This window comes from Aulonocara sp. 'chitande type north' Nkhata Bay, linkage group LG2 (genome assembly GCF_057382095.1).
Source record: "Aulonocara sp. 'chitande type north' Nkhata Bay isolate Kocher_YH1m ecotype deep benthic linkage group LG2, A_spYH_male_GT1.1, whole genome shotgun sequence".
In the NCBI taxonomy this organism is placed as follows: domain Eukaryota; kingdom Metazoa; phylum Chordata; class Actinopteri; order Cichliformes; family Cichlidae; genus Aulonocara; species Aulonocara sp. 'chitande type north' Nkhata Bay.
This window is the reverse complement of record NC_141345.1, coordinates 10,371,589-10,385,609: the sequence shown is the minus strand read 5'-3', so window position 1 is coordinate 10,385,609 and position 14,021 is coordinate 10,371,589. Positions and strand designations below refer to the sequence as shown.

General features: G+C 46.0%; 1 protein-coding gene across 6 annotated transcripts in view; it reads left to right on the top strand.

The window, feature by feature from the left end:
• ppargc1b (peroxisome proliferator-activated receptor gamma, coactivator 1 beta) overlaps positions 1 to 14,021 on the top strand; it is a 57,497-nt gene that overhangs the window by 13,964 nt on the left and 29,512 nt on the right. The window contains exon 2 of one of the 6 annotated variants that reach the window (XM_086305009.1): positions 6,086 to 6,172. The exons of 1 other annotated variant lie outside the window; for it this stretch is intronic. In XM_086305009.1, coding sequence (XP_086161135.1) covers positions 6,143 to 6,172 — 30 coding nt within the window. In that variant the 5' untranslated portion in view covers positions 6,086 to 6,142. Of the gene's footprint in view, positions 1 to 6,085; positions 6,203 to 10,048; positions 10,429 to 12,614; positions 13,526 to 14,021 lie in introns of those variants that run through there. 4 more of the 6 variants (XM_086305008.1, XM_086305005.1, XM_086305006.1 and 1 more) reach the window with 4 other exon arrangements.

The window sequence follows — 14,021 nt, the reverse complement described above, 5'->3', positions numbered from 1 at the left end:
GATAATTAATAGTGCTTATGCGTGTGTGTTTGTGTGTGTGTGTGGCGACCAACTCTGCAACACTGACCGTCTCCAAGGAGACGCAGAAGGCGAGAGAAGCAGCCAATATGGCGTAGTAAACCCAAGAAGTGTCCCCCTCTCTCTGTGTGTGTGTGTGTGTGTGTGTGTACCTGTACCTGCTCGTTTGTTTCCTAGCAGCTCTGTGTTTGACCCAGGTGCGTCTAATTCATCCTTCCTCCCTTCTTTGGTTCCTTCCCTGCTCACAGCTCATGTTGATGTTACCTTTGCTTCTCCAGTTTTCCTTCATTCCGCCTCTGATTATCTGCTGTTCTTCTCTTTCTTTCATCCGTCATTCTGTTGGCACCCTTTTTACTTACCTTTCCTTCTTCCTGTCCTTGCTTCCTTCTGTCCTCGACTGTATGTGGACAGAGTGAGCACAATGGTGTTACAGGCCGAGAATGACCCCATCCTTCCTCTTCCACTTCAGGGGGTGGTTTGGTTGGAGCCTTTGTGAACTGTCATTGGCAGAGAGGCGGGGCACCTGGACAGGTTGCAGGTCTGTCACAAGGTTAACACATAGAGACACGATTCACACGGACTCCCACAGCCAATTAGAAGTCTCCATTTGACCTAATGAGCATGTGTTTGAAATCAGGACCTCTTTCCTGTGAGGTGACAGGGCCAGCCTCTGCATTAGGGCTGCCACAAACGATTATTTTGATAGTCGACTAGTCACCGATTATTTTTGTGATTAGTCGACTAATCAGATCATCATCCATTGGACGTAAAACGTACAGCTTATTGCACCAGCAGCATCTGCTCTTATATAACTATCATTAGCTTTTAGCTTTAAGTGTTTAAGGTCTGTACTAACTAAAATTAAAGACAAGATGATAGTTTATTAAATTTTAATGAAGTTTGCAGATTGTTTCGGTGGAGTTTAATAAACTCAGCCGTCTGCTCCTTGCTATCTAAAATATAACAGGACACCGGAGTATATTCTCGAGCATCTCACAGTTCTGATAATCAGTTGTCTGCTTGACGTTTGTTCAGCTGTGTAAAAACTATAACTTTAATCTCAGCCAAACCGATTTACTCAGGAACAAATAAAATACGGAAAAAAGCCAAACAATAACATTTTAAGTTATCTAAGTGACTTATATATCATGTTTAACCTGAGTAGCGAAAGACGGCGGTGGGTTTGAAAACGATTTGCCGGGAGTCCGGTGTTCTCACGGGCTCTAATGAGCCTGTAACCCCGGCTAGCTATCGAGCTAGTGGGTAACAGACGTCTCCGAAAACGTCGGAGCGCTTTTGAAAATATGTGGTGTCCTGATAAACTGAGCAGATGTTTGAAGTTTACACAGCTACATTCTCGTCTGAAAATATGTTAAACGTTTATTTTGCGATCCAGAAAGAATAATAAGAGTAACATTAAAACTAACTAACTGCCGCCATTGTTGGAAACTGAGCAGGGCCGCGCTATGAATTCTGGGACACAGTTTCTTCTTCTTCGGGGTTTAATGGCAGCTGGCATCCTTGTACATGCTGTGCTGCCATCTTCTGTTTCAGTGCGTTATACACTCTTAAATCCTACTACTTATTCCTGCGTCTTTTACGCTCTTACAAAGCTTCAAATGACGCGTCGACTATTAAATTAGTCGTTGACGATTTTGATAGTCGACGTAATCGTGACTAGTCGACTAATCGTGGCAGCCCCACTCTGCACCACCATGGCGCCAGCTTTCGTTCAGCTCAGCTTCACACATGAACTCAGTGATTCTCGGGTGGAGGCTGCTGCGGCACATGGCTGCCCCTCCCTTAGCCTGCTTCAGCTGGATGTTTCTTCCTGTTAAAAGGGAGTTTTTCCTTTCCAATGCCGCCAATTGCCTGGTGATATGATTATTAAGACTGCTGGGTCTGGGTCTAACCCTAACCCCTACAGTATGAAGAGGCTCGAGCCTGCAAGTGCTGAATAAATACACCTAGACAGGTGAAAATAATTAGCAGAACGCAACGATCGAGGATCGTTTCCTTTATATTTGTTGTGATGTGCCGAGACAAACGGTGTCTTCCCAGCCATCTGATTTGAGGCCGTGGTTTCAGACTTTATGGATTTCCTTTGAGCTTCACCTAAAGACGATTCCTTCCTGCTCTTTATGAAGCGTTCCAGACATTTTTCCCTCTTGGATCTTTGTGTGTTTTTGGTTAAACAAAAGCACAAAAGGCTCCAGACTCACAACAGCACACATTAGCTTTGCTGCCTCCAGGTAACCGGCCTGCTTTATCCTGAGAAATGCAGCAAATTACTCATCAAACAGCCGACTTCTGCTTTAGCTGTCACTGTGTGTGTGTGTGTGTGTGTGTGTGTGTGTGTGGGGGGGGTTGAATGAAGCTTTGTGTTGGCGGCCGGCCAGCGGTGGGAATTACAGGTTATTTGTCAGAATAATGTTGTTGGCTGACTGCAGGAGTGTGTGAAGCCCCGTGGCTTTGGATCGTATATTTGGAGCTTTGGTAATTATGAGTGTGAGTGTATGTGTGTGTGTGTTTACATGACAGTGGCAGAAAGATGGACGTGCATGATGAATGTTGTCAGCTCTGGGTTTACAACAGATCGTCTGCTCCTGAAAGGTGAAAGGTCATCACTATGAAGCTCAGCGGACTGACCCTGTGTGTGTGTGCGTGCGTGTGTGTGAACATTACGTTACCACACACTTAGAGTCACCCCCCCCCTCCACACACACACACACACACACACTAGAGATGGACCGATCCGATATTACGTATCGGTATCGGTCCGATACTGACCTAAATTACTGGATCGGATATCGGAGAAAAATAAAAAATGTAATCCAATCCATTAAATAACACGAAAGCACCTCACAAAACTTGCAACACGCCGTAACTCACCTCAGAACGTTAGCACGTCGGAGCAGTATGCATCACGTGATAGAGCGGCTGTGGCATGCAGGACCTGTCGGTGGTCTGGATAGCATGTGGAGCTTCGCTAGCAACCCGGCATTTCATCTCCGACAAAGTTATCCCCGAGAGAAGTAAAGCAAGTGTGTAAGTCCATCTCTGAATGTTTGTAAAGCATTCCTGCGTTAAGCTTAACAAGCCATATATGGAGCGACTGCCTCTTCTTGCTGCTACTTCAATCATGAAACTGCTTAATGATCAGTTGATCGGCTTTTCTGTCGCGAGTCCGTCTCTCTGGTTTGTTTTTGGCCCACTTTGCACCAGAAAGAGGAAACCAGCGGCTGAACAACAGCAGCACGTTTAAGCTTGATAAGCTGTTGTTAGAATTTATTTATTATTACTTTCTACTCGAGGATCTTTTTCTACGTAGCTGACGGCTGGTAACTGTGCAGGGGCGGATCTAGCAAAGTTTAGCCAGGGGGGCCGATAGGGCATTAACTGGGAAAAGGGGGCACAAAGACATACTTTTCTTTCTTATTCTCATTTAAAATGTCGAGCTTTTAATAAATAATTATCCGAATCTTACACCCAAAGTTTTAATTTGATGTAAAATGAATAGAAGTCAATTACTGTATATAGTAACTATTAAGTCTAATATATATACCCTAGTAAGCTATAGTACTTTTTCCTTTGGGAATGTACCATCTGTGCAGTCTGCAATTTTGTTGAAGAAAGATGTTGAATCTATTTAATATTTCTTGAAAAATAATTGATTTCTGTGCTTTTTTTTTCCACACTGCATCAAATTAAGGTTGATTACGTCGATTAAGCATCATGAGGTGGCGCGTGAGGGGTGGTTCCCTATTTTTTATTTATTTATTTTTGTTGTTGCTGGGAGTTGGAACCCTATTAGTTAGGTTGCTTAATATTTACACTAAGTACTCTTTAAAATACCAGAATAGGGAGGATGGTGTAGGTTTAAGTTTATTAGATTGATCAGTATTGCTGAACTATGAAATATTTTTTTTTTTGCATACAGGTATAACAGAATAGCTTTAGTGTAGTTGTTGTTTTAAACTTGAGTATGAACTTATACAAAATGCAGCAAGATATAAAAAAAAAAAAAAAACAGTTTTGTTGATTAAAAAACACTATATCGGATTCATATCGGTATCGGCAAATATCCAAATTTATGATATCGGTATCGGTATCGGACATAAAAAAGTGGTATCGTGCCATCTCTAACACACACACACACACACACACACACACACACACACACACTTTTTTGGTGTTAAAGCTGCAAATCTCTCACCTCACCCAAACAAGGTCTGGTCTGGGTATAATCCTGTCGTACTGACGGGTAGATGCATTCTGGGATATCGGTAAAGGACAGGGCCTGCACAGAGGTGATAGCTGCAGATCGCTCCCATTAGCTCAGTTTGGTCGTATTTGTTAAATCAGATTTGGAAGCCAGGCTGAGTTTAAACCTGATCTCAGTGGGTCATATGATGAGTGCGGAAGATCTTGTGGTGTTTGTGAGGCAGACTGAGAAAGGGAACTGGAATCCTTACATTACACTGGCTTCACTGGTCTGTAACCCAAGATATAAATTACCCAGATTCTGAGGAGGTTTGAGCCCTGACACTGCAGCTGCGACGCTCTAAGAATTAGGGCTGCACAATTAATCGTTAGAAAATTGCGATCTCAATTCCTACTTTTGTGTGATCTCATTTCCAAATGACAACGATTTTAAGAAAAAAGAAAAAAAGATGACGATTGTACGGCATTTTGATCGGGGACATAATCTGCATGAAAACAAGCGCTCAATCTTCCTGCTCAGCAAATGACAAGGGCGGAGCCTTATACCACGTGATACAGAAGCCGGCTGGCAGAGAAAAAACTACGGAGAGCACGTGAGAGATGACGAAGCTGTAAAGGCCAAGAAAGTGACACCGTCTTAATGATGCAGCGTGATTACTCTGGATTTCCTCTCTTGTGTAGTGCGAGTTGGTCCTGATTGGTCGGTGGCACCACATTTACAACATTTAAAGTCTGAATCCACCAAACAGAGTCTGAGTCAGTGATATTCAGGTCCAGCTTCTGCCAGCCAATCACGCGGCTTGCTGAGAGCAATGTTGCTGGGAAAAGTCACTGATTTGTTGTTGCCTTGTGAGCAGATGGCTCGGTCGTCTGTCTCCAAGTTAGCAGGATACAGATGATATGAGTCAGCTAACGCGCACACACACACACACACACACACACACACACACACACACACACACACACACACACACACACTCTCTCTCTCTGTGGGGACTTTAGTCTCTTTTTCCTGATAGAAAATCAAAGTGTTTTTGACTGAAAGTTTAATGTTTTCTGAGTGCCGAGTCAAAACCAATCAGAGTGTGCATGCTCGCTCGCTCAGGTCTTGAAAACACACCGTTCTCAGTAGAATGTGCTGCTGCTCTGACAGCAGCGTGTGTGTTACGGCTGATGAGGATGGATCTGGAGGATGTGTGAGGAATGAAGCACTGAAGACAGCCAATCAGAGCAGAGACAGGCGTTCCATGTGACCTGCAGCAGTGTGGGTCAGTGATCAGACTCAAATTATTCTCTTTACAGTTTGGGTTGTTTTCCATCTTCTGGCTGAGCTGCCTTAGTGCCGACCCACAGGAAATCTTTCCTCTGTGTGAGGTCACATGACACCATGTGATGGTCGGACTGCAGAACAGTGTTAGCTGCAGGCAATTAGCCATTGTTTTGCATTGCACTAGTGACCCTGAGCCAAAGCCTCCTGATCCTTGCACTGCTTCAGGTGTTTCATGTAAAACAGCTCTGAGGTATTTCTGTGCATTTAATCATGATGCTGCTTGGCCATCAGCTGAAATAACACACACAAACACACACACAGCTCTGCAGTGAGAGTCTGACATGTTTACTTCTGGGACTTTGTAGCCATTGGTTGCAAGTTTATTACAACTTTACATAATTCCATAATTGGCCGAGTGTGACTGGGCTGGCTCGTCGTTGCCCTCTATGCCGTGATATGGATGCGCGTAGAGGTGTGCGGGGAGGAAGGGGTCAGGTGAGCTTCAGTAGGGATCAGGTCACATGGTACATGGATGAGGTCACTGTCAACCTGTGTTTCTGTTTCTCCACATAGGGTTCCTGATTGGAGGGATCAGCTGGCTGATGGCTGAAGAACGCTGAGCTTTCCGTGATGCGTGCAAATATAACACACTTATTCTATGTGCGTGAAACCTGCTGGATCATCTTTACGGTGTGAGAAGCACACTGCAGAATCAGCAGCTGTGCAGCTTAGCATGTGTCACATCTGCACTGTTTTGAAATGGTGTGTGTGAAAGGCTGGAAGGCCTTTTGTTTTGCTCAGGGCATGTCCGCTGCTGGGATCGAACCTGCGACCTTTCTGTTAGACGTGGAGTGGGCTCAGAGGCAGTGGGAGGCGTGTGGAGCAGCCCCAGGCCTTTTTCTGTCTGTGTGTTTTTATTTACTCTCTAGTATGTGCCGCTCTTTGGCACAGCTGTTTCTCACTGTGCCCTTTTTAACCCCACAACACCAGCGCCCCAACACACACACACACACACACACACACACACACACACACACACACACACACACACACACACACACACCAACAGTCCAGGATAAAGGTCAGAGTGCCCCCCGTCCAAGCTGCTAGAGTTACAAAACAAATTGTGGGGTGGCCTGGCGAGGAGGGGTGGAGGATACAGTGACAGCCCCATACTTCACACACGCCCACACATGCGCACAAACAGACACACACCAAGGATAAAGTGACACTGGAACATTGAACTTTGAACCTTTTCTCCCAAGAGCTGCTCACCTCCTCCTTTTCTTCCTTCAGTTTTATGTCTGTAGGTGTCTATGGGTGTGTGGGTGTCTATGGGTGTGTGGGTGTCTATGGGTGTGTGGGTGTCTATGGGGGTGCATGGGTTTCTGTGATGGAGAAGGCAGGAGGCTCTGCTGATGTTTGCAGGTCTGCCTGCGTCTCTCTCACTGCATTAGAGCTGCTCCCTGGGGAGAGAGGGGAGAGATGGATGACGAGCGTGGCTGCAAAAATAACTTCCATATTTAGACTCGGAGAGGAGAGATCAGGAGCGGCGTGGGTTTCAGGGCTGCTCGGAGAGCTGAGGCATCCTCGGGAAAGCTGCTGGTCCTGATCCATCTGTAGTTTCAGGGATGTCAGTGGAATGAGCGCCTGCGAATCGGTCCTCTGTGGAACTGATGTTTGCACGTGAGCTCTGATAATTGATGCTTATGGCTGGTTTGGGACGATGCCGCTTTTTGCTCTTGGCTGCACTCTGACCTTTCAGCCACATGCCCCGATCCTCCTAAGGTTTAAAAATCTTAGATGAAGTATTCAAATCATCGTCTTTTACAGCGTGTCTGTCTGCCACTTAACATGTTTATGGGTGACCCACAGCTCTGTGGGTTTTACTGTGTTGATGGTGAAACTCGGGGGTCACTGGGTGATTAAGCTTTCTTTAATGTAAGCGGATCGTTGGGTCTCAGGAGCAGGTGCGTCAACACATATTAGACAGAAACTGGCTTCATTAGTCAGCATCTGGAACGAGTTGAGAGTGGTAAAGGTGACTAGTGGCCGCGGTCTTGGAAAGAAGCTGATTGATTATTTGTTGTTGATCGATGGGATGTATTTGGCTCATGGGCAGCTGTTAGTCTGTTTGTGTCAGAGTGAAATGTACAGAAAGGTACTCCATCATATCTTAATTTTGCCGTCGCATTGTGATTCAGCCTGGGTAAAAAGGTCCCATTGTTGCATTCAGGTGCTTTCAGGAAAGCAGGAAAAAAGATTCATCAGCTGTTTCCTCCACGTTGCCATCTCCTCCGCCTCAGCTGCCCTTCTCGCACCATTAAGGAGTCGTGACTCTGTAGATGCAGGGAAGCATCGACTGAGAGGGAGGGGCGGGGTGTGTCGTGATGCTCGGCTTCACCTTTCTGCTCTGCTACAGCGAGACAAGGTGGAGGCAATGGAGGGGTGGGGATCTGTGGGTGGTTGAGGAGAAGTGAAAGAGCACAGAAACAGAGTGAGGGGAAAGGATGATGGAAAGAGAGAGGATGCGCACGCACACATACTGCACACACACAAACAGAAGGAGGAATTTAAAAGCTTGAATTCGTTTGACCCCTTAATGAGCTGGCTGCACTCACACCTGTGTGTGTGTGTGTGTGATTGAAGGGGAGGCAGAGGTGTTGTCTGTATGATCAGTGCTTGTGTGCCATGATGTTTCTGATGCTCCTGAAGCTTTCACTGCTGTCTGTCCTCCTGCAGATCACACACTCAAACACACACACTTCCTACGAGTATCAGAACGACCTTGAGAAAGCAGCCGTGTGTGTGTGTGTGTGTGTGTGTGCGTATGTGAGAGATGTCCAGCAGTGATAAGATTTTTCTATTAGTTACACACGACACGTTCCATTAGAAGAGAAGTGAGAGTGCCCTGCAGACGAACTCTGGATCACTGATGTGTGTGTGTGTGTGTGTGTGTGTGTGTGTGTGTGTGTGTGTGTGTACTGCGCGCACAGTAGGTGTTGTTAACTGACCAAGAACTGATGCAGCTCCACACTGTAACCTGCAGCCTGCAGAAACACACACACACAGATTTGTTTATGTTTGTACGAGTGCAAACAGGATGTGATTAGGCGTGTAATTAGCTTTGAGTGTTCACGGTTTCATGAGGTTTACACGTCTGAGCTGCGCTACAGACACACACTACAGATGGGTGCAGGTTGAATTTGGTTCTGGACTCAGATGCATGTGCTGTGGCCGCTCCTGTTATTGACCGTGCCAGGAAGTAAAGGCTGATCGATTGGCTGTTGTGATTGATTGACAAGCAGATAAAGAAGTCCAGAGTGCGTGGATGTCACGGTAGCAGAGGGCAGCAGGGCCTGCAAGCCTCCAGCTCGTTACTTCACCTTCTCCGCCCTCAGCCCGCTCCGTGAGCTCGCCACCTTCCTGTCTGTGGTGTTTTAGGGTCAGGGAAGTGATGCCTTACACCTCTGTGAGTTTGAGTTCACCTGTAGGGGCTTTGTGTGCAATCAGGTGGTTCCACACGCTGAGCCATTATCTAATTTGACTCTTGATGATTGATTAAAGCCCACCGCTGCCGCTGCTGCTGCCGCTGCTGCAACTCGCCATATCGTATTGCGAGGCAAAAGGATCGTATTTCCTCCCGGCGTCCTTGCTCTGTTTGTCTGAGGTGTTCCTGAGCCTCAGCAGTTCTTTAGTCACAATAAGTTGAAGGCGTGTGCTCTGCTGCGGCGTGTTGCAGTTTTGCTGACGGCGTGGTTATGAAGCAGGAAGGACGGCAGCGAGGCTGAGGAGGTGCAGACTCCGTTTGGTCCGGAGGCTGAAAATGAGATCTTTAAGTTTAGATTTGAAACAAGTTTGTGAACAAGTTTGACCAGCTGGGATTCACATATAGTTGGCCTCGATTAATGAAATCTGATCAGCTGACGGGTCAAAAAGGCGTGACCGTGAGTTTAAATGAAAGTGAAGTAATCTGATTGGCTGACCTGTCACACTTGAATTAAGGTCAGGGGGAAGTGCTGTAGTTTCAGAATGAGCGGGTGTGGCGCCATGCAGGCGTCTGAGATTTGGTGAAAACGGTTTCGATGCATTGGTCAAACGTAAGGCGAGGCTCCTGCTGCGCTCCTGCTTCTGTCTTGGAGAACCTGCCGCCGTCCTTCGGATGGTTTAGGCTGTCTGAGTCTTCCTCATTTAATCCCAGATCGACTCAATGATGTCAGGGCACTGTGGCGACCTCACCATCTGCTGCAGGACTCCTTCTTGTCACTGATGGTCAGGAAACCTCTGACCATCAGATTCCCACAGAATCCACCTGCTGGCGATGAAGCCTTTATCCTTCTTTGTTAGTTTCATCCTCCTTTACACACACACACGCACTCATTATCCCCTGCCCTGCTGACCTGATGAGGTTCTCTCTGATTTTCTCAATCCTGTTAAGAGATTACAAACTGTGTCTGACTGAAAATATAGATTAACAGGGTGGAGGTGGAGGTGGGTGGAGCTGGGGGGGCTGTGATAGATGTGGATTACTGGAGGGTGGTTGGATGCACATTAGTGGGATCAGTGCGAGCGATGTGAGGTTGAAGTTCACAGGAATAATTTGGGGCAGTAATAAAATTCAGAACGTGTCACAGGATGAAGAGGAGGAGCAGAAAGGCATGATGGGTACTCCTGCTCCTTTAACAAGCACCTCAGTGCAAAAACAAGCATGTGGACTGCATGAAGTAAGAGGAGGAGGAGGGGTGGAGGCAATGCTGTAGGAGCACAGGGAGGTGGATGAGCTTGGGTCGGGTGTGTTTGTATGGCAGGGATCAGCTCCACTAATGGCTAGCACAGCTTTGAGGAGCCTGTCAGATCCTCTGATCCCTGAAGACCTCGCAGACATGATGGAAGCAGGTGCAGGTACAGCTTCACAGGTGAGAGGTTAAATAATGAGCTGTAGGAAACTAGGTGAGAGGAGACCGGGGCGGGGCTCAGAAACAGGGCAGGTAAAATATACAGCTGCTGTTGTGTATATTTCACAGTAAAACCCTGAGGTATAAGATTAAATAAAGTAATTTCATCTGGAAAACTGAATTCCAGTTTTCATCTTGAAAACTGGTTGGGCTGATGGATGGAGAGCAGCTAAAGGGCGAGCTACAGCGCTCTGGAATGAGATACTGGGATGGCCGGACACCTGAGACTAGAAGTGCGTAGACACTGAGGGATAAAGCGTGCTCAGTGGCACTTCAATCAGCACAGGTCTCTGAAAGGGAAACTGTGGAGGATACAGAGGACACTCGGTCTAAGCTTAACTTCATGTTTCTTTAATTTATCACGATGAGGCCTTCCTCTCCATGTTTAGCTGTGCCGACGGTCCATTGGAGCGTCTCTGTGTGTTCAACTGGAAGTGAAACCAGTTCAGTTCAGTGTGGCCGACTCTCCTCTTTCATCACCGCGGGTGTTCTTTCTCGTTCTCTTTCTCTCTGCTCTGTTCTCGCTTTCGAGGCGCCGCCTGAATGAACTGAGCTGGCTCGGCCTTAGGGCTGCTCGATTATGGCAAAAATGATAATCACGATTATTTTCACTGAAATTGAGATCTCGATTATTTGACGATATTTATTTAACCCTTTAAGACCTACTATAGAACCAAGTCCGCCAGAGCTTATGTTATTTTTTTACATGTTGTAGTGACATTTGTGGGAGCATTTCAAGTTATAGCCCATATTTTAATAATATGTATGCATTAAGTCCATAGTAACTACATTAATTAATAAACTACAAAAAAATTGAAAATCGTTTTTGTTTTTTTTACATATATTTCTACTTGGAGAAATTTAAGAGGTTTATCCCTCAAAACTTTAAATACAAAAAAGTTGGAAAAAATAGTTTACAACAACAGGAAATTTATTTTGAGTGTCTTCATAGTTTTATTTTGGAGATACACCAATTTTTATATACACTGCAGGAAAAACGAAAAAACAATCCTATGATGCAAATTTGCAAAGAAAACAGCAGGTGCATCAAAATAAACTATTTCCAGCAGTGCAATACGAGTTCTAAGTATCCCAGAAACTATTCAGAAAAGTCAAACATGACCAGTATAGGCTTTTAAGGCCTACAAGTAAAAAACTACATTTCCACGAAAATGATGTCACTTCCGGTTTCGGGGAGGAAATGGCGGACATTTGATAGTTCGCGCTGACGTCTGTTTCACTGTGGGAAGTGTTACGAACAGCTGATCGGATCGGCAAAGCGTGTTTCTGGGATATTATGTTTTTGTTCCTGCAAGCGCTTTTTATGCAATTTTTGCAAAGCTTTATGTGGAAGGAAACAGTGACCGAGGACAAGCTGATGGCATAAGATGTAAGTACAACTCCTCCGGTTTCATATGCAAAACAAATTATTGCGCTAGCTTACGTGGTTCAGGTTCTACAGGGATTTAAAAATAGTTACACAAAACGGAGCGTGCTGCTCTGACCGGCTTCAATGACTTTAAAAAATAATATAAAATAGTGTGCAACACCACTGAAGTTTTTTTTTTTAACCTCTCTTTTCAACCAATGGCAGTCACTCTCCTCTCCAAATAACTTCTGCTTAGCTTTCCGAGCTTCCCTCGGGTCCTCTTAATCAGCGGTCTCCAACCTTTTTTGCGCCACGGACCGGTTTATGCCCGACAATATTTTCACGGACCGGCCTTTAAGGTGTCGCGGATAAATGAGGGAGGGGCTAATAATCGGCTCAGTCATTTTTAATGATCGTTGAAAGCCCAGATCATAATCGTGATTAAAATTCGATTAATTGAGCAGCCCTACTCGGCCTCCATGCTATCTCAGCTGCCACCAACACTCTTATACCTGAGCTTTAAATCGGCCCTCCCCCTCAGATCCCATTACCCAGCAGCCCCGCAGAGCCAACTCCGCCAGCCGCTCGCCTTCGTTTTCCTCGCTCCATCACCGTTCTGCACCTCGCTGTCACTCCACACTGTCTGAATGTTCACACTTTGGGTCCAGGTGTTCTCCACTGTTGCAGGGCTTTGATTTTCTGTTTATGGGTGTAATTAAAAAACACCTGCCCCCCCCCCCCCCCCCCCCCCCCGTCTCAGACTTGTACCCATCAGCCCCAAGAATAGTCGGATTTAGCCTTTACTGCTAATCTGAAGTCTTACTGGATCTGCCTACATCCCAGGAAGCCCAGTCAATAAGTCCAGCGACTGCCAGGCTGTGTCTCAAGGATGGCTCTTCAGCTCAGGTGGATATAATTTACCTGAGGGCAGGACGGGACAACAGGAAGAGTGTTAGCACAGCTCCGGCCTGTCGAGTCTGGTAAAGACTGGTCAGCTTAACGTGCGTATTTCCATCCTTGCATCATTAGCCTCTTATACTCAGGCTAGATTTAGCCCCACGCCTCTGCTGCTCTCCCTGCCTGAGAGGTGGAGGAGTCGTGAAGGCGGGGTGGTGTGGGGGGGTGGATGAAGCCAGATTAGGTTTCAGAGCGACAGAGGTTGGCTGGAGGTGAGATCAGTGTAACGGATCTGCCAGCAGGAAGAAAGAGAGACAGGTAGACGGGCCGGATTCCACGACGCACGAACCCAAAGAAACCCGGACTCTGTTTGTTAACCCTTGCGAGTCTGAGCCACGACGGACGGATGGACCCAAACCCTGCATACGGACAATGTTTGTCGCATTGTCAAGCTGGACAGGAAGTCTCTGACATGTGGCTCATTCAGCGAGCAGAAGAGACGCTCACAGAAATATTCCCATAAAAACCAAAAACAGAAGTTTTGTTTCTCAACATTGAAACTGAAATGAATCAAAATGTTCTGATTGGCTGACTCGTGCCTGGGCTTCTGGTTTTAGACTTAAAGAGGGGGATGAAATGAGGATTTGGAACGAAGGGGAGGAAAAGAAGAAAGAAACAGAATCTAGAAGCGTACTTTTGGCTATGTCAAAACAGAACAGCCTGAGGTCGAGCACTTCCCCACGTCGCGCTCTTGACCACAATTTGTCTGGTCCTCACTTCATCTCTGCTAAGGTTGGGTCATTGCTCACATTTGAAGCTTGTGGCAGTAACGAGGGAGGGCGGAGCTTCACAGACGCACCAGAGACATAAAAGTATGACAGTTTCATGAACGCTGAGTGGGACTGAGTGTAATTCGTCAGAGCGGATTCAGGAGTCTTGAGCTGAATGTTTTTTAATAGGAAAAAATACTTAAATAAGTAAATGGTCTTTTTTTTCCTTTTTTTTGCTGATCTGAAAATCCGATCCATGACTTAAAACCGTTGATCCGATCCGAACCATGAGATATTTGATCCGTTGCACCACTAGTTATCAGTGTTCCTGACAGTTTCCTACAGCTGGGTTAGAACTCCAGTAACTCTGCAGCTGGATTAGATCATTAAACTGAGATTAATCACCTCTAGGGCTGAACGATTATGGAAAATAATCTAATTGCGATTTTTTTGCCCCAATATTGCGATTGCGATGCGATATGCGATTATTTTTTAAGGTCTTTGTCTTCTGTATTATT